Source organism: Rousettus aegyptiacus, unplaced genomic scaffold, assembly GCF_014176215.1.
Source record: "Rousettus aegyptiacus isolate mRouAeg1 unplaced genomic scaffold, mRouAeg1.p scaffold_m13_p_13, whole genome shotgun sequence".
Taxonomy (NCBI): domain Eukaryota; kingdom Metazoa; phylum Chordata; class Mammalia; order Chiroptera; family Pteropodidae; genus Rousettus; species Rousettus aegyptiacus.
The window spans coordinates 68283312-68305766 of NW_023416288.1; the positions used below are offsets into that span (position 1 = coordinate 68283312).

Below are 22455 nucleotides of genomic sequence, written 5' to 3' on the forward strand. Positions count from 1 at the left end.
TATGCGGATTAGGGAGAAATTGAGGGACTCCAGCCTTCAGGTGCCAACTTTCACTTTTGTCTTTCTAAATCAGCCTCCAGATAAATTTGTTCTTTATTATACCTGTGTTCCTGAGTCCAAACTCTCTGCTGTTCAATTTGAAAAGGAATCATATGTATAGGTATAGGTTCTTGACTGCATGAGGTGGGGTGAGGGACTTGGGGTCCAACAGTTTTGGATACAGACTTTTAACCCACTGTGTTCTGCCCTGTGCCTCAGCCCTGCCTTCCTCAGCACCTGGCTCCCTCAGGTGTGAGCCATTTAGAGCATCTGTGGTCGAGTGTGCCTCACCTCTGACTGGAGCTTCTCCTCTCTAGGCACTTTGTATTGTAACTTCCCTTATAGGCTAAGTCGAGCTTCTTGAAATGAATTCAGATTTCTTATGTTTTTGAGTTATTTCTTATTCTGTCTTTTTTGGGGAGGAGGGAGAGGGGGTGAATAGCTTTATGTTTTTAAAGGCTTTTTAGTGGAGTTTCAAGTGGAAGAGAAGATACATGCTTGTGGTCAGTCTGCCGCATTTAATCTGCACTCCGCAAGTGATTTGAGACCTTATCCTTTATTCTAGTTTTTCCAAAGTGTGTTTAGTGAGGTGTTAATAGTTGTTATTAAAAAAGAAAAGTGGTTCTGTGGTCAAAAAAATTTGGGAAAAGCTGGACTGAACTAAGTTAAACAGTTTCTTTGCTGTAGGTCTTTTGGGATCATTTAATATACTAATATTATTTGAGAATCCTTCAAGTGGAGGGGTATACAGTATTTCTCAAACCACAGATCCTATTTTCACCAGGGTAGAACATTAAAACATAAAGGAGGACATGTATATTATGGCAGTTCAAAGTCCATCTCAGCTTGGCTCTTTAAGATTGGTGGTAAAACCCCAGAAATGAGGGTTTATTGCAAAGATCGCGAATTAGTGATGGGTCAGCATCTCTTTCTTAGGCATCCTGACATAGTAGGTTCCAGCACTGCAGAGGCTGGGACGTATAATTGCCTTAGGGGGACATAATACTGTTCAACATAGTGTGGCCGCCACTCTCTTCGTTTAGTCTCCATTTAATTACCCTTCTTCAGAGACAGATCCTGATATAATTGACATTACCACCATTCAATACAGGATGCTCCCTTTTGGAATAGGATTCTGTACCAAACTATCTCAGAAAAGGCTGAGCTCCCTTACGGCTAATGACTTCATTCTCACCAGGCACTGATCTCTAATCTAATCACCCAGAAGAAAAGGCTAGAATTCACTTGCAGAGGATGGAGTGAGCACTAATTATTTCAAACAAAAAGGGCAGTCTAGAATCATTTTCTGAAAAAAGGGGTGTAGGGATGGTGGGCAGTGAAAGCTTCTGTGACTCTTCTTTAGTTACAGAGCCATGGAAAGATTTTAAGTGACAATAATGGATTTGAAGTATAGAAACACTATACTGGTGGGGGCATGAAGGCTGAATTCAAGTAGTTGAAAGTGAAGTTTCCAGGATGAAATATTGCAACAGTCCAGGGTAAATAAATGATAGGGAAGAAGAGCCCCTCCAGCCCGCCTTGCTCATTTGCCAGCATTCTACCAGCCAGTGACCAGTGTCCTTGACCCGACCCTCTCGCACGCAACCAGGAGCCTGTCTCCAACTGTTCTGTGTCCGCCTGTATTTTTAACGTTTCTCTTAGTATTGATTATTCCCCCTCTACCATGAACATGATAAAGTTGTTCCTTCTATAAACTGTCCCTAGACCATTTTTTTCCTAAACCTAATGTTTTTCCCCCTTTCTTATTTTTAGTTGTTAAAAGGCTTTACCAGCCCTCTTTTCTAATTTTTTATACCTCTTCATTCTATTGTAGTCTAATCCCTACCCATTCTAGTGTACTGAAACCACTCTTATTATGATCAGAAAAGACCTTCTCAATGTCAAAATCAATGGCTATTTAAATCTCCTTACCTTAATAGATATATCTATTATATTTGACAACACTGTTTGATCTCGCCTTACAAATTTTCACTTTTTGGCTTTCCATGGCACCACATTTATTAGCGTTTCTCTTTAACAGTTTAATCTCTGAATTCAATGCTCCTATTTCTTCAAACTTTGCTTAAATAATGGTATTTCCAAGAATTCCTTCCTTGTCTCATTGTGTTCTACTCGCTTTCTCTGGGTGATCTACTTTTATGGTTTCAACTATTACCTATTTTCTGATGACTTCCAACTTTTTATCTCCAGCCCCACCCTGTCCCTCAAGCTTCAGACTTGTGTATCCAACTGCCTGTGAGAGAGCTCCACCTGGATGTCCTACAGGCATCTCAAACACAACATGTTCAAAAATGAATTCAACATTTTTTCCCTAAGCCAGTACCTTCTCAGTTATTCTCTGTCTCAATTGCCAGTTCAGCACTCTAATCCATTACCCAAGTTAGGAATCATCTTTGTTTCTTGCTACTCTCTCATGCCACAGATAAGATCTACAGATCTTCTTTTTTTTTTTTTAAACAGGGCTTGTATTTTTCTGCTTCTCTTTTATGCCTGCTGTCTTTGTCCTGGTTTGGGTAAACTGTTATCATCTCTCACATAACTTCTGAAAAGTCTCCTACCTTTTTTCCCTGACTTGGTAATCTTCAAATCTTCCTGCCTCACTGTTATCAGACTTACCTATCCAAAACAAAGATATGACCATTTTACTTCTCTTTAAAAGTTTTCATTGTCTCTGCATCATTTATAGGGGAAAGTCTAAGCCCTTACTATGATCTCCCAGCCTACTTTTCCTTGTCCCCTTTTATAACTGACATTCTGCAATGCACAAATTAGTTGTGATTCTCTGAGAACATCAGGTTATTTCAAAGCTACTTCAGTTTACACTGTCCCAGGGGGTTGGAATGACCTTCTTTGACCTTCACTCTATTACCATGACTAGAGTCTACTTGGACAGTTTTCAAGGAGAGAGTTTTACTCAGTCCTCAGATTGTGTTAGGTACCCCTTCTTGGTGTTATTACAACATCCTCTTTATATCTCTAACATGCCACTTATATCACTAACAATAACATGTTATTGTTTCATAACATGAGTTATTAAGCCTAACCCTCCAACTACAATGTATCGAGGACAGAGAATGTTTCTTATTTATTTTTGCATCACCACTATTTAGCTCATGTACTAGACTCACAAAACAAGTGTGGGATTATTAAGTAAAAGAATAAACTAGGTCTAGGCAACTGGAACAGAGTAGGGAAAAGACAGGAGAATATTTAAGAAGTAAACAGGACTTGGTAACTAGCTAGTTGGAGGTTGTCAGAGGTCTGGAAAAAGATAAGGAGGAATCAAGGATGACTCTAGTTTGTGAATGACAGCACAATAGAGCAAATTTGGAGAAGAAGAAAGTTTAAAGGGAATGTTAATTCTTTCTTTAGGGTCATGTCTAGTTTGAGATGCTTATGAGAATTCTATAAAAAATTTCCTGGCTCATTTTATGTTTAACACAGTACTTACATAGACACTCAAAACGTTTAATGAATTAAATTGTCATTACTAATTTATTAAAAAAACAGCCACACTGATAGGTAAATTCTGGGTTTTCTATAGAAGATAACTTTATTCTTTTTTCTCTAAAAGTCATTACTTCAGGTTTTTAGATAGATGAATTTAAAGGCTTTTTTTTCTTCATTGTGGTTATGAGAAACTTTTAAAGTTTGAAAGAGAAAAAGAAAAACTTTAGGCTCATAATACAGAAGGAGGGTACATTTCTAGGCCAGATAAGCTTTCATTTATTTAATTAAGATTAAATAATGCATAGAAGATGAAGATTAAACTGATGAGACTAACTAATAATCACTTAATATAATTAGTTGTAGATTTATCCCTTCTGCAGCCAGTTTGGGTTGATAATAGTTTTGCATCCTTTCCAGGTTTTAGTTTGTTCACAGTAGATGTTTACTACATAACTAAAGACATGATCCAAAATGAATCTTGGGCAAGAGCTACCTGGATCCTGTTTGTTGCCCTGCATGAACACTGAGAAAAATAAAAAAATCCATCTCTACCCATGAAGAGAAACACCTGCTTTTCTAATCAGCAGGAACATTTTAGTCAAAACTAATGCACACCACTTGGGAAATTGTTTATAGATTCGTGGTGACAACATATGCTTTCTTGGTGTCTTGACAGACAGCAGAGATGCCCCAAGCCATTTAATCTATGGCAACGAGAGCCCACTGGAGCAGGTTTGTTATGTCTATGACCAAATTTTCAGCACAAATCAAAAAAGGACACATTAAGATCTTACTGTAATGATTATACCAATTTTCTTTCAGGTGTCTGTGAATCTATTGTGAGAATGGTTTAATTGAACACCAGAAGACAAAAGGCTCCCAAACCCAAATTCTTAAGGTTCTAATACAGCTAATTTTAATTCTTGCCATTACTATTTGACAAAATCCTTTGCCAGCTCATAAGATGAGCACAGAAGAAAACAAAAAGGTTATTATTACTAAATTTATACCATTTAATATGTTTTGCATGAGATCAATAATCTTTTCTTTTCTTGCTTGCTACATTTATCATCAAACCATACTTTGCAAGGAGCTTTAGATTTTCTCGATTGTTTAAAATAAGCTAACAGTGATTTAGATTGTTGTGTGATGGTTTAGAAAGATTATAAAAATATCAGCATCGGCACTAGAAACTTCCTGAGGTACAAGAGGTACAGATTGTTCAAAAGTTAAGCAGCAAGTATGCCTAAATGATGGATAGGTTTAGAGACTTTGTGTTGAAGGGAGTCAGTTGAAAAAGATGATCTTATCAGCTCTATGTTGTAACTAGAAAGGCAAATGCTCCTAGAAGTATTGCAGCTCAAAAATGAAAACTTCAAAACAGATAACACTGCTCTAGAGTAAACTGAGATAATTATGGGGATACCTATATAGTTTGCTTTCAAAACAGCACACATTAAAGATGAGGCTTAAGAAAAAACAATTTGTATGTGATAATTGCACACAAAAATTATAAAATCAAAAAAGTGAAATAATTTTACCTGACATGCTTAAATCAGTATTATGCAAATTAACGATGGTTTTTATTAGTAAAATTTTAAACTAATATTCTAGTTCTAATGGTTCAAAGAATCTTTTTGGTAGTTCTCAAATTCCATGACTATTAGTGCCAATTGGTTGATACTAGGGCAGGAGATACATGTAATGCAATCATGTGGGAGCAACATCTTCTGTTTTTAATAGGAGCCTTGCTAGAAATCACGGGAGGACTCCTTCCCCTTTTAAGGCTACCAGAGCACTAAAGCTGAAAAAGAAAAACACATACCCTAACCCCAAATACTAACTGAAGACACACTGTGCAAAAATAAATAAATAAATAAACAAACCTTTTCTAAAAGAGACCCCGAAAAACTATTCTGTATGTCATTTTGAAAGTCCCCATTTTTCTGTGGTTTAGCAAGCTCTGGCTTGTTTTTGTAGCCAACTATGAGACTAGGCTGGCTCAGCTGAAAGTTCATTGTTTCTTCCTCTTCCAGGCTACCTGCTTTTGTGTTTCTAAGTCTTGACTTTTTGCAAACAGACTGAAACTTAAAATGCCATGATCTCTACTGTGAGCAGGTGCTCACTTCTGTGAGATGCAGTGCCATTTGTCATAAAAATATAAAGTGAATCTAATTAGTAGAACATATAGAAGAACCAATGCAGTATCAATAACTTTTAGGTATTCGTAAATATCCGAGGACCAAGATAGAGTCTGATAGTTATCTTAAGGCTGAAAAATTGAAGAAAACTTTAGTTGTCATCTCATTAGTCAACTCTCACTAATGAATGCACCATGGTTTACAAAGGAGGCCGTGCAAGAAAGAAAGAATGAATTAATATCTGATAGGGTCATCAAATGAGATAAAATCACAGTTTCAGCTGAAAATCCTGAGATCTAGAGCAAACAACAGTAGCCAAGTGACTCCAAATTCCTAAGCACTGTCTGGACAATGTATGCAAAACTTGCAAAAGGATGGATAGCATCCAATTTTACAAACCCTTGTTTCATTAAAAGAGTTGAAAAATAAAGGTGAAAGAAGAGAGAGAATTTCTGTGAGAAGTTTTCCAAATTTTTAGTGGTCTTCCTCTCTTTTGGATAAGTTGCTTCACTGTTGCTTTAAGCCAAGTGAGAGGGGGCTTCAAGAGACCAAATTTGAGAGGAGCTTGGGGACTGTTAGAACTGGTGTAAGACACCTTGGCTCAAGTTCAGCTTTCAGTTGGCAGAGAAAATGAGAGAGTAAGAGTGAGAGTGAGAGTAAGAACAAGAAAGAGAGAAAAATAGAGAGGGCTACACTGGGAGCTCACTGTATTTCTAGCAACAGCAGAGCAAGAATGCTTGAGTGTTTCCTAAGGAACAAATGTGGGCATCTGCGTATAGCAAGCCTAGTGCTATTTTAAATATTTTCCAAGAGGCTGCCTGGAGGGGCAATGTGACCCCCAACAGAGGAATGGACAATTAGAAGCCAAGGGGCCAAGGAGGAATTGAAGCAGCATGAGGTATTGCCACTACCGAGGAAGCTATCTTCAGAGGGCCCAAGTGGGTGTCTACAAAAGCACCTGAAAAGAAGGAATTGACACCCTATACCCAGAGAGCATATCCATGGTTATTCTTATACTAGCCAAGTAAGAATTTTGTTGCCCTTAATATCTCCTTGCTAACCTAACCAAGTGAAGGAGGATTGGGTAAAGAATAGCAAAACAAGATGGGGAAATAGGAAAGAAGCCTCCTGCTCCTCTCCTACTTCGGGCTTTTGAGACTGAGGCAGGTCTGAGCTGAGGAAAGGAAATAATTTTATGTGGTTACAACGCAGGCCTGGGCAACTTTAGTACTGGAGTGAGATTCTTCTTATGCCTGAAAGTAATTGGAGATCTTTTATTATCTGAAAGTAGTTTTAAAGTTATGGGACTTAACGAAGATTTTATTCAAGTGGTAGGGAGACAATAATCCACAGAGGGGGTTGAAAGGACGGGGGTGGGGGGAAAGGATAAAATTATTCTGTGCTATCACTTTCTCAGCTTAATCTATTTAATTACTGGCTACAAATAAAATCATTTTCACCATCGTGGGAAAAACTATTCAAAAATAGGCCCTCCCCTTATGCATTGACTAAGGAGGAAGGTCATTCATTAGTTGAACACATTAAATAGTCTGGATTTTCAAGCTGCCTCCACTAAAGATATTTGCCACTTTCTTTGGACACAATTTCTGACAGAAGGCTCGGAGTCCATTAGACAAGGCAAGTGCTCTCCGGGTTCTCATCTTCCTGCTTCCATAACCAGTGATCCTAGTTTTCAAGTGTCTACATAAACACTATTTTTTTGAACACCTCAATTGTAGAGTTTTGAGTTGTGATTGGTACATACTTTAGTGGAACAGTGATGAATATGTCATTTAATCTCTCCCTGACATAATTTTTTAAATGCAAGATAAGACCAACAATTAAAGATACAATGAGAAATTTAAAACTCAAATGCTATAAAAATCAGAGAGCCAGAATAAATACCTCATGAAAATGACATCCACAGGTCCCCTGCAAAAACTCTTTGTATCGCCCCATTGTTATGGTGAACGTGTCCACCACTTCATAGCCATATTTTTTCGCATCATCCAAAATAATTAAATTTTCTTTCCATAAGTTCTGAACATCACTCTGTATTGCAAAGCAGAAGAATGAACATTTTTTAAAGAGGATTGTTATATGATTTATTAACTCAGGTAGAAATCATGTAAATTTCATCTTTTTTACAGATTGGTCCGAGTTTAAGATAAAGAATTCATTTCACATGCATTTCTTAAATAAAGATGTGTTGTAATTTGTTTATTCAAAGCATAAATATAAATATATCTGTATCTATAAAACAGCAATACATAAATATTTATAGTGACACATAGTTTGGAACTTTCCCTTCTATGAAAACTAGTTAGGTTTATTGCCCACAATGATCCAAAGAAAATATCTAAAATTCTCAATTCAAAAGCCAAGATCTGAAAATCACAAATGCTATCTTCGTCTGTTTGGATTCCTCTTCATTCATTTAGTCATTTCACTATTAATTAGCATCTGTTTTGTGCTTAGCTCTGTGCTGAGGGACAGGAATTCGAGAATAAATAAATCGTAATCCCTGCTTTTAAGACAATACATTTTAATAGAAGAAACGGATATGTAAACATTTACTAAGTCCTTTCTTGTTGGTAAAATATATCAGGCTCTGAGCTAGTGGAGAAAAGAAAAAAGCTCTGTGAGGGGCAAGGGGACAGCTGGACAGTGAGGTTTCAAGAGAGGTTTCCTGAGCGGAGAGAGGTTTGCCCGTGGAATGGGGTTGGGGAAAGAGAGAAGAATGTGCTTCAGGAGCAGCAGAATTGAGTGAGGGTTCCAGCTGCTGCTTCTCTGGATCCTATTCCTCCCTCCCTTCCCAACCATGTGTAAGGCAGTGATCGTGCCTGGAAGGAGTTCTAGTTCAGGTCCACTGTCTAGAGGAGAGACTCCTCCACTAACTATTCTAGCTCCAGGACTCCTTCTCAGCTTGGCCAAGACTGTCCCAGGCTGACCTGCCATCTAAGACTTCCTATGTAATCCGTCCTTCATATCAGACATGTTACAGCCATACAGGTCTCGATACATAGTAGACACTCAAAAAATCTTTGGCGCAAAATTGAATGATATGTATGGGGTGCTGTGGTCTAAAACTCTTCCTTCCTATTCTTACATCCTTCTCTTCAGCCTTCCCAGGCACTCTGCCTCATAAATGTCCTTATTATGCTAATCTTGCCTTGGTGTTTGTTTCTCTATGAACCCAAACTGACAAAAGGAATTGCACGCTCCTTGCCTTTTCTAAAGAACAAGAACTGTTTTCATTTTTTAGATAAAAAAGCAAATAATTCACGTTTGTTAATCCAACTGCAAAGTAAAAGGAACAGGAGAAATATGTTTAATTTTCTGTCTTCTCCACTGTGCTGGCACACCTATTTACATGTGACATTCACAGAAGAGTGTTTCCCCCCAAATAAAGGCAGTGAATAGAAAAGGTTGATAAAGAAGAAATCTGTAGGAAAAGAGACAGATGCAAATTTAGTCTGTGCTATCACATAAAAAATGATGCTCAATGTTGTTCGTAGGCTTTTTCTTGTCCACTTACAAGTATTTTCTCAACTTTAAAATGTCTAATTATGAAAGGCACGTGAAACTTTATAGTAAGCAGTTTCTAGAGAAAGGTTGGTTCTCTGGGAACAGATTTTGAGATGGAAATTTGTGTAGGTGGGGGGCGGGGCTAACAGAAGAGGGCTCTTGAAATCAACACCTATAAAGGGGTGATGCAGTTCCAACAGAGGCCGGGGCTGTCGAGCTGGGAAGGTCCTTAGGAGGGAGATGGCCCAAATTAAGAAAAGGGCCTGAGTCTTGGAAGTCCTGCACAGACGAGTTGGGTTTCTGCAGCAAAAGGCAATTCCTGCTGCGATTCAGGTGTGAGTTATCACAAGGCCACATCCCCAGCAGATCAGGGGAACGAATGTCTCAGTCCTGAAGGAGTGATCTGGGAGCAGCCAAATCATGAGGTAGGTTTTGAGAGTCTATGTGCTAAGAATTGTTTTGTATTAGGGGTACCAGAATGAGCAATGCAACTCTCCCTCTTCTGTCTTTGCTCTTGCAGAGATTACTCTTGCAGGGGACATGGACAACCAAGGACTATATTGGTTGGGTAAACTGAATGAGGACATGAGACACTATTATAGGAGCTCATGGCAGGAACAGACAATCGAGTCTAGTGTGTCAATTAAGTCTTCCAAAGGAAACAGTATTTAAACTCACACTTGAAGGGTGCTTGGAAATTACCCAGGTGAGGAGGTTTTGGGAGAGTGGGCTCTAAGAAAAAGGAACAGTGATTTTGAAGACCTGGAGGTGACTGGGAACATGATGTGCATGAGAGGCTAAAACATGCTCGGCATGACCTAGCTCAGTGGTGGTGGTGGTGGTGGTGGTGGTGGTGATGTGTGTGTGTATTTACATGTGTGCATATGCAGTGGTAGCAAGGACTAAGTCTTCAGAGAAAGGCAGAGGCCAAGTCTTGAATGGCCATGTGAACATACGATGAGGAGCTCAGATTTTTCTGCCTCTGCTTGTTATTATCCCTTTCTCTTTTGTTTTATGGCTTCTCCCCATCTTCTTCTTCCCTCCTTTTGTCTTTACTCAGTTTGATAGGACTGATGAGCACCATCAAATCCCGGGGGGCAGGCATTATGTTTAACACATCTGGTACATGGTAAGTGCTAAAGAAATGATTGCTGTCTACTGAGATGAACTGATTCTGAGTTAGTTTGCTAAACACAAGTAGGGGCCACAAGAATTCCAGTTCCTGTGGGGAGCTGCAGTCAAGGAAGAAAAGTGGAGCTACCAGAGTCTGCAAGAAGGAATTGTACACTTGACCTGTAGCCTTCAGATAACATTAAAGGAGATCTCAATCATGACCCATGGCAAAAATTATCAAAGGACTGATCTCCTGACTCCCAGCAGTTTCAACCTTTTCAGGTACCCCAGATGCTAAATACCTCCACTCCTTAACCTCTCCTCATTCCAAGAGGCTGAATTTGGAAGTTTTACTTGGGACACTTTCTACTGGTTCTCCTGCCTGTGCATCACAGATCTGGCATCCATGCAGGAGAAGTTTCAAGAAAAGAGAGTGGGGTTATATAGTCTGTGCTGGAGAAAGCTAGGCACACTTGACGTTGACACAAAAATAAATCTCACTCTGCTTCCACATTAAATAGACAGCTTCCTGTCTCCCACAGTCCTCAATGCTCCCCGAGCTCCCTCTAGCAATTACACACAAACCCAGCTGCCGTGAACTCTCCTTGCTTGAACAAGAGCAGCTGGTTCCCTTACCTACAGATGTTGTCTTTCTGCTCATTTCTAAGACTTCTATTCAGTGTAGAGATTAATTTACTATCTTCTGTAAGAACTGACCTCTAATTCCTTTCATTTGTGAATATCCAACCAGAGAAAAAACTAATGATACCACTTCAAAGATGACTTTTTTTTTAGAAGTAATCAGTTAAAAATCATCTTCAAAAAGCTACCCTATTCCAAAGTACTCATTGATATTGACAATTTCATTCGTGGTTTCAGCATGAGCCTTTAAAGGTATATGAAATGACAGTGGGTAAAGGGATACTTAAAGCATAATCTCTCATCTACCCTCAGCTCTTTATTTTTTCATAGTTTGACATCTTTCTTCTTTTAAGAAACTTAAAGCGTTATTTACTTTGGGTTATGGTAGTCTTATCTCCAGGAATAATTAGAACTGATTTGAAATCATAATCCATAAATATATTATCTCCTTTGGTTTTATGAAGGTGGCTGAATTATATGATGCCTTTTAGTTCTTTTTTCAGACACCAGCCTAGATCCTTAGAGGAAGCATGAAGTTCACACAGCTTGGAGGAAATGGGCTTGCTTACCTGTGTTAAGAAATGTACTCCATCCACTGGCAGATGAAACCCAATTCCCAAAGTTTTGATGATCACAAGGATATTGAGTAAATTTTCTCTGTAAGGTAATCAAAATTCTAAAGTCATGAACTTTGATTACATTTCTAGATGTTTGTGTTTTTTCTATGTTTTGTTTACATAAACAAATACAGTAGAATTCCTTTAGAATGTGATCATTGGAAGATCAAACTAAATTCTTCTTTTGTAGATTTGATGTACGTTAGTTTTTTGTGTGGATAGAGTTTTATGTCAGTGGGTATGTTTTAATCTGTAGTAAATGTAAATATGGATACTGAAGACGTGTCTTATAATGATACAAAAGTATTTTGTAATATTTAAAACTAGACCTTAAGTACTTATTTCTAAAGATCAAGTTGCTCTTTAAATAAAATCATGACAAAATTCAGTCACTTCAAGGGTAATTTTTTTTTTTTTTATGTAGAATTCTAATGACAATTATTGTTGCGGAAATGTACCTCTTCAAAACTTTGTGAATAATTTGCAGGTGATTGGAATTAAGCCACTGAACGCCTCCAACGACCAACACAGTCTGGCCCGTGTTCTCCAGGGGACGTGATCTGAAACCCAGAAAGAAAAACAACACATGTTGCCGTGAAACAGATGGTAAACATTTTAACAGTGTTGCCTCACATTTCACTGAACCATATCTGGCATCCTGATCACAGGACCTCCTTGTCATTTCCAACTCATTTTCAGCCATACTACTTGAGATATAAGCTTTTCAGCGCATTTGATATACAGTGAGAAATTATGACCGCCAGTAAAACATCAGTACATTGTGGCACTGTGCAGTTCATAATAGTTTCATTGTACCTTTGCAAGAGATGTTCAAGTGCTTTTTCAAACGTTGGTCTCAATGAAGGGCTTATCCAGAACTGGGGATAGTAGGAATAACTGATCAAAGTCTTCCCACCATTGACATTGTGATAGAATTTAGTGCCATGCACCTTCTGCCATTCCTGCAAGGTTTCGTTCAGTCTTTCAATCAGATAGTACATTAACCCTCTGTTGGTCGAGTCACCAATGAAAAGAATCTATAAATTAAAGAAAAAATATTTGCTTTCAAATTTGATGGTATGAGATAATATAAAATAAGTAATTTGTTGAATATTCATAAAGCCAAAATTTAATTGTTTGAACAGCCCTCCAAACTGTTAGAAATGACTTTCATCATATTCTCCCTCAAACCTGTTTATTTTCCTCTCTTCCATATTCCTAGAAATGATATTATCTACTGTCACACTAACTTATGTTTAATGCTTTTTGCTTTGTGTTATCTTCAATTTCTCCCTTTCGCTTTTTACTTTCTCATCTAATTAGCTGAATACATTTTATTGATTCAAGTAGACGTGAAGTATTTTAATGTTGTAAGAATAGAGATTTTTCAATTTTTACTTATTTTGTAGATGAAAAAACTTGGGATCCACACACAGAGGTTACGTAACTCAACAGAAGTCATGCCGCTATTTAAGAAAAGAGCCTCCGGACCAGGATCTGAATCTCTGAACAGCAATCTATGTCTCAGGCTGCATATCCTGGTGCCATGTGCCTAAAGTCTCACACCCATCACCTCCTTTCTATTTCACGAGCACAGCCCTGCATCAGATTCCCATTGCTTCAAAGTTATGCTATTGTTAATACTCTCCTAACAGGTCTCCCTTCTTGCATAATGTCTGTCCTCTAATTTATTCTACACACAGTATCACTGGCATACATTTCCAAATTCTAGCTCTGGTCATCTTACTTTTATGCTTTAAAACCTTATTGGCTCTTGTTTTCTATAGAATCAAGCCTAAACTCCTTAGTTTCAACTAACATTTGCTAGATTTTTGTTTTATATTAGGCTTGGCTAGGTAGAGATTTCACGCAGATTTCACTTTTAATCTTCATAGTTGTGAGGTCTGAATCATTATTTCTGTTTCACAGATGACCAATTTGAGGCTCAGAAGATTGAAGCCATAAATCTAGTAAATGGGGAACACAAGACTCAAACTCAGGTCCTTTAACTTCAAGTGCAAGGTCAGTGGCCCCATCCTCTCAATGCTTCCTCTCACGTAAGCAGGTCAGATTCCTACTTTTTCACTGAACATGATTTGCACTCAACAACATCTGTTTTTCCTTGTACTAATCCCCCTGCCTAGAAAGCTCCTCCTTCTGCGACCCCACCTGTGTAAATGCTGTACAACCTCCAGACCTGACACAAACGTCTCTCCCAAAGGGTCTTGTCCAATGCCCCAGCCAGAATGACCTCTGTCCTCTGATTTCATTACATTTTTTTATTTCCATTACAGATTTTATCGAAGACTACATGAAATGGCTATTTGTGCCTGTGTCTTTTTCTCTCATATCATATTAAGAAATATTCGAGGTCAGAGTCAGGGTGAATTTCTAAATTCTATTTCCTACCATAATACCATGCATGCACTTCCAAAATATTTATTGAATTGAAAGTCAAAGGGACTTCTGTTACAAACAATCCCTTTTAATACCTTTGGGTAAGGTTTGTTCTTCAGTTTTTTCTCTCTTTTTGAGATTTCTGTTTCTGTTAGTCATGCACATACTTTCTTATGATTTTAACAGGAGTCATTGGCATAATTTCTCAGGCACTACTGTATTTGGCTGGCTACAACAAATTTAGTGAGAACTTTCCATGGTAAATGTATTCAAGTAGATGTTTGAAGAAATCTACAAAGCATCTCCAATTTGCCTTCAGATCAAATACTGCAACCATAGCATCATCAAGCTAAAGTGAATATTTTAGGTGCCAAGGTCCCAATCACTGATCCTCTAAGTGAAGTTCCATTTGGGGCAATAAAATTCCAGTATAAAAAAATAATTTGTGAAATTACTTGAAAATTCAAGTAGTCATAGCATTTGACTTATAACTACTTCTGTTTGTTTTTCTGGGCAAGATTTCTGATTTTTAAAAAGGAACTTTGAATAATCAGGGAAGCTATTAATTTCAGATATCAGTAATTATCTAATTCCAACTGTATTCGTTTGCTACGGCTGCTGTAACAATGTACCGCAGATTGGGTGGCTTAAACAACAGAAATTTATGTTCTCATGATTCTGGAAGCTAGAAGTTCAAGATCAAGGTATTTGTACGGTAGTTTTTTTCCTGAGGGCTTTTCTCCTTGATGTATAGATGGCCATCTTCTTCTCATGTCTTCACATGGTCTTTCCTGTGTGTGTGAGTCTATGTCTTAGTCCTCTTCTTGTATGGATACCAGTCATATTGGATCGGGGCCCACCCACATGACCTTATTTTACCTTAATTACCTCTTTAAAGGCCCTGTCTCCAAATATAGTCACATTCTGAAGTCCTGAGAGTTAGGACTCAACATATGATTTTGGTTGGGTGGGAATACAATTCAGCTCTTTATACCCATAAAGGGCTTTTGAAGTCCAGCTTTTAAACTAAATTGCTCCTAGAGGTTTTTTGTTACAGATTCTTTTCATTTCAATATCAAGAGGCAATCTTGCCTAAGTTATCTCCAGGCAGCCAGTAAGATCACTGGGTGTCTGTGTTGTGGGCTACAGAGAGAGATACAGAAGTTTTTTTAAAAATCAAAGTAGTTGCATGTTACTGAGAGAGAAAAAAAATTCTAAATGTCCAGTCTTTGTGGGTTATACAAAGATGCAGCTCACTAAAGCATGTCAGAAGCAAGAAAGTTGTGTTTCAGAGTTCTAGCTACTATAATTAACTAGATTGTCTTAGACAAATTATGTGACCTCTCCAAGGGTTCATTCTCTTATATGTAACATGAGAAAAATAATAGCACCGTCTTATAGGACTTCGATAAAATTTTAAATGCTTATCGTATTCCTGGCACACAGTAAGCCACAGTGAATATGAGCTAGCATTAAGCATAGGAAAGGCAAACAGTGTGTTTTTGAGTGCTTCCAGTATGTCTTGAAGTGCATTGCTAAGCACTTTAAATTCATTAGCTCATTTAGGAAACATGTCAGAGAAGACAGAAAATGTCTGAATCTCAGCAATCTTTCTTACTCTACCAACCCTTGCAAGAGACCCCCAGCTGGACTTGTATCGTTGCTGGTGAAACTGAAACTTTGGGTTTGATGGTGAACCTCAAAGAAGAGACACCAGCACCCTGAGCAAACCAACACTCAGAACAGTCTTTCAAATCTCCATTGCTGATTAATGGCTAATAAGAGCTACATGAATGGGAGGGAGAAGGAAGTGTCACCACCATCATTTGCAAATCAAGTTCTTCTAAACTGCAAAAACATATAGCATTTTTTTAAGACATAGCTCCAGGAAGACTATTTTCTGGAGAATTATCTTATCCCTGTGCTGTTTAGTTCATGAAAGATAAAAATGATAATTATAACCAAAATGAAAATGCAGTTGTGATTTTAAGATTGCTTGTTCTATAGGTGACACAGTTTTTGTAAGAGGTTGATTGGTATTCCTAACTAAATGATGTCTAAGTTCAAAATGCCAGCTCTTTTTAGTGCAAACACAATTGAAAAATAATATCAGGAATTTGATTATTTTCAGTCACATTATTCATATTCAATCTTTGAATGTTATATATTTTCGGATCATTCAATTTGGTGATTTTTTTTAAAGGAAATTTGTAGGTCAATTTCTGCTTTAAAAGATCTAAATTATTATAACAAATATTTATAATCAGCCATACAATTTTTAAATAACACTTTTCTCTTGTGAAAATTATTGCCTTACATTAGCATACATAGGTTTTGGTTAGCATATGCAATCAAAGAAAAAATGTGATCATTAAATACTAATAACCAGTAAGTAATTATAAAAATAATCTAACAATAAAACATTAAAATAACTATTTCCTCCCCCCCCATCAAAGTAGCAAAGGTTTTTAAAGCTCCAACAATATTATAATTCCAGGGAAATGGACCCTCTTGTACACTACTGTGTAAGCATCATGTGATAAGTTTTTATCTTTCCCTTCTTTTTTTTTTAATCAAGTGACCAGAATAGGGTCTGGCATACAAGTTGGTTCTCATTTATTAAATAGATAAATGGAAGATTTGCTGTTGTGTGTATATTGGCAGTTTTTAAGAAATTCTACTTCTAAAAAATATTTAAGGATGTCCATTAAAATATATTTCAAAAGAAAAATAAATTGAAGGCAGTATCAATGTTTATTAGCTTGGTTATATTAAGGTGTGATCATACGCTTCAATTCTTTTAATCTTTAACAGTGGTATTATATTATGGACATATTGTAATGAGGAAGAATTCAAAGTAGCTTTTATAAAAAGCTGATTACAATCAGAATACAAATAATGATTGAATTGAAATGAATATAAATAATTGAATTCAATAATTATCAAAGAGTATGTGGATATGTAGAAAAGGTCCTAGAAAGTTAATTGTGGATATTCGAATTGGTGATATCATGACAGTTTATTTTCATTTCTAAGTAAACATTTGAAAGATTTTAGTTGAAAAGTTTTAAAATTTTTGACATCTTCTCATTTTATTTTTTATTTATAATTGTATAATAATGTAAGGAAAATAATTTTTAAGCAAACCCCATAAAGATTCTTCCAAAGCCAATCTAGCTTATCCAATGTGCCATGTAAATATTATCATACTTTATCTATGGACCATGGTATGGAAAAGTTGGAAAGGACTGTCTTACCAAAAATTATTTCACGTTTCTTTTCTTTCTGGCAGAGCTCTCTTTTCACCATAGAAGATGCAAATGACAAACATATGTTTTCCCATAGGTTTTGCCAAGGGAAGAATCACATGGTCCAGTCTAGGCCAATGAGACCTGAGGAGAAGACTTCTGGGGACTTAAAGGAAAGATACACCTTCCTAAGAAAAATGGAACAACCCAAGTAAATGTCCATCTTCTTCATTGGATGTGATATCTCAGTTCCTTACGATACCAAAACTGTTGCAGCTACAGGTGACTATGGGATGATATATTGCTGATATGATGAGGATAGTAGAATGGAAAGATAGGAAGCACAGAGGCTCTGAAAAATGGTTGAGCAACCGAACTAACCTGGAACATCTCTACCTCTGTATTTCTGGTTATGTCAGAAAGAAAATGTCCTAATTCTTTCAGCCCATCCTACTCGAGTCTTCTGTGACTTGCAACTAGGTTACTAATAAAGCTGGGTGGTTTAAAAGCACAATAGGACTTCTAGTAGTCCCCAGATTATGTCACACTTCTGCCTTTGAAAGGCGAGTTTTATGTTCCCTCCCCTTGAGTTCAAGTGGTCTGGGACTGCTTTAATGATTAGAGTATGATAGAAGTGACACTGTGTGGCTTGTGAGACTAAAAGGTGATACAGCGTCTGCCTTGCTGGACGGAACACTTGCTTTTGGAAACTTGAGCTGCTACATAAGATATCTGACTACCCTAAGATTGCTATGATGTTAAGCAGATTACGGTTTATTCTTTTTGCTCATTTGTACTTTCTAAAATGATTACAGTTTATTCTTTTTGCTCATTTGTACTTTCTAAAATGAATGTATATTGGCTTTTTATAATAAGAATTTTTTAAAGCAGCACAGCATACTAGTATCAATAGCAATAAATTCATTGTTTAAAAACACTGAAAATTCATATCAAAATTCAGTACTAATCAGCTTAAATCAACTTTATTTCTATTTATGTAAAATAATGGCTTAAGAGAATGGAGATTAAGCATAGATTCAATAAAACTGTCACAGGAATAAGGTCAATCCTATTCTGGATTCCAGGAACAATCTTATTCCAAAGATTGAATTCCATTTTTCTGTGCAGCATCTCTTTTCTGGTCCTGCAGTGCAGTGACAGGAGCCTGCCCCCATCAAGGTGGGCTCTGGAGAGGAGCAGAAACATCTGTGTCTAGATGTGTCACAAGAGCCTGGATCTCAGCTCATCAGCAGGAGACAAAGCTGTGTTTAGGAAAGTTTTGCACCTGTTCCATTGCTGAGACTCGCCATGTAACACGTCATCAAAAAGTATCTAAGGGCTGGTATTTTTCCCACTTTTTTTCACACCATCATGGACCAAAGGATCTATAACCACATCATGTTCCTAGGCTTTAGGAAAGCTTAAAGCTTATTTTAAAATAGTCTTATTAAAAAATCATAAAATTGATTAATAATATTTATTTTCATTTTTAATTTTTCAACATTATAGTCCCTGTATTAGATGGAGCCTATGGAGTGCTGTAACAAATACAGCCCCTAAATGTGCAATGGCTTAAACACAACTGAGGTTTATTTCTCCCTCAGGAAGGCAGTCCAGGTGGTTCCAGGCAGGTGTACATGTAGGGATGGGGGCCAGGGAGGTCGTTCAGGGTCCCAGGGTGATTAGACTGTGTCTTCCTCAGTTATGGTTTCCAAGAACTCCCTACTCATTGATATCCAACTGGGGGAAGGAGTAAGGAGCTGCTGGGTTTTATCTAGGCACAGCCTGGGAGCTGGGCATGTCACCGCTGCTCACACCCCATTGGTTAGAACTTGGTCACGTGGCCACACAACTAATTTTGAAGGAGACTGAGACATATAGCCAACCTACATGCCATGAAGAAGAGGAAGTGAGTTTGATGAATTCTTATCTAGTCTTTACCACATTCTCTACATGTTAAATTTTTCTGAGGAAAAACTAAACATTGAAACCAGGTTTTCCACCTGCGAATTAGCAAAAGTGTAAAGTATACGAAAAGTTAGTGTATAATTCACATGCTGCACAATAGGACTTCTATTAGTAGAAAAATAGGTGCCCTGAAACATATAATAGCAAGAAATATTATTTATTAGTGAAAATACAACCAGGGCTTGGGAATTTTTTGTTTAAATATATGATGAAGTCCTTTTAAATGAACTCCTTTGAAAAATCTCACAAGTGGACATGCATGTCCAAGTATAGTCTTGAATTCATCAGCGAAATGTTTTTTATTCCATTTTATTATGAATGGAAGGAGCTAACAATGATGATACTTAAACATCCAAATAATTTACTTCATTACCTCATTTCTCCAGAATCACTAAAACTAACAAGGATAGAGTTAGCAAATCAAATTACAACTAAATGAAAAGAGCATTGGTGGCTATCTGGGTTGAGTCAATATAAAGTTAATAAATTGGAGCTGTTTAGCTTTTCAGATTCTTCTGGAGCTTGTTGAGGCTGGGAAAGAATTGAGTACACGTAGAATCAATAGACAGGGTAAAACCGTGCTTTAAAATTAACTTATCATCTTCCTCTTTCTCTTCCTATGTAGGACTGACCTTCATTGTGGGGATATTTCTTCAGATACAATAAAGTGCACGTAGTTCCCAACAGGACTCAGCCCTGCTAACTGAAATTCACTGGAACCTTCTAAGAGGGGCCATTATATAGGATGCAAGAGGAGCTACTTGTCCGTTATTCTAGGCAGTGCTTGCTTATTAGAGAGTTCGCACATCACTAAAGAAAGGAAATGAAAGTGAAGTGAAGAGTTTTACTCATCACATCTAATTCAGAGCCAAGCATAGTCTACATGTCTGCAGAGCTCCACTGTGATTCTGCTAAGCCCATGAATGAACGCCACTGCCTTCATAAGAAAAATACCTATTTCTAAATGAATCAAGGGGTGATTCAGCTCTAATAGAGGCTAAAATTAGCCAGGTGGGTAATGATATTTAGGACATGATGAAAATCTAGCTCAACAAAGCACCTCTCTGTGAAATATAATATGATTACAACAAATGTTTCCCAATGATGCATTTTGATTAAATTGGCTGACCAAACAGTTTGCTCTCTGGGGTCAGGAAGAAATGCAAATTGACACTGAAGCAAATCACTCTCAAACACATGAAATTCGGCAAAAAAGGAGAAAGCAGGCAACTAGAGAATATCACCTAGACACAGACCTTTTAGCTATTGAAACACTATTATTTATCTATACTGTTATTCTGTCTGGATTGTGGGCATCGTGTACGGTCATCCTCTCCAGGCGGGAGTGAGGTGCATTCCTTCCCTTTCACCCTCCTCTTTCTATTGAAACTGACAAGCAACAATGAATTGTGTAACCATAATGGAATTCACGAATTAGTCAGAACATATTATTATAAATTAGCCACACTTAAAAAATTTAAACACCTTTAAGTCCAAGACACTACTTAACTTGCAAACATTACTTAAAAATGTAAGTTACATTTCCTGTTTTAACAGCTGAGTTTAAGTACTTTCAGTAAATATTGCTTTTTTATATTTCTCTTTCCTAATTGCACTCTTCTCTCAGATATTTTATTACTGGCTGAAATTCTGAATTATGTTTTCAATTGACAAAATAAGGGCTTCTTTAATTCGATTTGGTCAGGCTCCCAAGTTTTTGCAGTGGTAAATGTGATCATCATATTTCTAAACTATTTCCTATATATTTTGTGCTGTGATTTTAAAGTTATGCTCTGATAAATTTTTTTACAAATGTTCCATTCATGATTTACTAAGAAGTGGGTATCTACTTAGAAAAATGTGTGAGTATAAATGAAAACATAGCTTATATTTTTCAATTGATTTTGCTTTGTTTCAACATGATTACATGTCACAAAACTTATATATACATGCAAAAACCTATAAATGAAATAATTTACATCTGGATAAAATTTTAAAAGCGGTCCCACATTTACTTGCCCTGTATACATAAACAAGTATGCTATAGAAATGAATACAAATACTTTGAGGAGAAATTTTGCTTCATCTTTCCTCTACAGATCAGACCCCGGCTCAGTCTTTTGAAGTAAAGGCAAATGACTGAAGTATACAGTTCAGCTCATGAGCCACTAAGCACAGCAGGATTCCTGGTCGAGGTTACTGGAAATGTGAACTGCTTTTAAAATATCAACTGACATGTGTCTTTTTCTTCCCATAGGTGGGCATACATGTTCAAGTATAGTCTTGCATTCATCAATGTAAAAGAGTAGTAAAAAGATGCGAAAGCTCAAAATAATACCATAACGAAATTCAATAGAGAGAAATGGCTACTTGGAAAATCTTTAAAAAGCAGAATGCTATTTGAAGGCTTACATTTCCAGTAATTCTCAGTGGACCAATCTGATTAATCTGATTTTTGCAGAAAGGTAACTCAATTTAATGCATCCCCCAAAGCTGAAGCTTGCCTTGATTACAACTGAAAATAAAGTTCTGGGGTTTTTTTGGTGTGTGTGTTTGTTGTGTTGTTGTTATTGTTGTTGTTGTTGTTTGTAGCATAACATGTTGGCACTACTTATTCCTGGCAACGATGAAACTTTTGGATTCTCACTGTGAAAATCTGAGTTTTACACATTAATCAAAAGTCTTCAGGTAAGTAAGGCTACTATACCTATACAATCTGCTTGTTTAAGTATATCCCGACTTTTCCAGAATCTGGGATGCCTAAATTAGAGCCCACGAGAAAATGAGAAACTTGCAAGCGTCTCTGGTCCACTCCTCACCTGCTTGGTTGCTGTCCATCATCTATTTCCTCCAGTAAGAGAGGAATCAAGAAAGCAGTAGGCTTGAGTGACAGGATTCTCACTGTAGATGCTTTGGGGGGAAAGTGAAGATCGCTACATTTTTCTAGTTTAATTAAACTATTTTAAGTAGTGTGATTGGTAGTTTGCCTGTAACTACCAACACCCTTTGTCCAGACATTTCCTCTTAGTAACTTTCCAGAACCTGTGTATCCATATCGGGGGCCAGGCCCTGTGCTTCTCCCTACCTTTGCAATTGTCACACTGTATTGTAATGATCACTCTCTCTTTTGTTTTCTTCTGCTAGAAATCTAATACCTTAGAGGATCATGTTCAGGATGAATAAATAAACAACGGGACTTCACAAAAGTTATAAAAAGTATACTGAGCTTAAGTCTGTTAAGTAATCAGCTGGACTCTCCTCTGCGGTAACATGCTGGGAGTAATGGATATT

The 22455-nt window shown here is 37.2% G+C and overlaps 1 protein-coding gene across 2 annotated transcripts in view; it reads right to left on the reverse strand.

Annotated features, from left to right (window-relative positions):
- Window positions 1-22455, reverse strand: part of CPED1 (cadherin like and PC-esterase domain containing 1) — a 256715-nt gene that overhangs the window by 9011 nt on the left and 225249 nt on the right. For both annotated transcript variants that reach the window (XM_016125247.2, XM_016125248.2), the window contains 4 exons: window positions 12368-12588; window positions 12010-12111; window positions 11504-11591; window positions 7557-7703 (listed from right to left, as the gene is read on the reverse strand). In XM_016125247.2, coding sequence (XP_015980733.2) covers window positions 7557-7703; window positions 11504-11591; window positions 12010-12111; window positions 12368-12588 — 558 coding nt within the window. The remainder of the gene's footprint in view (window positions 1-7556; window positions 7704-11503; window positions 11592-12009; window positions 12112-12367; window positions 12589-22455) is intronic.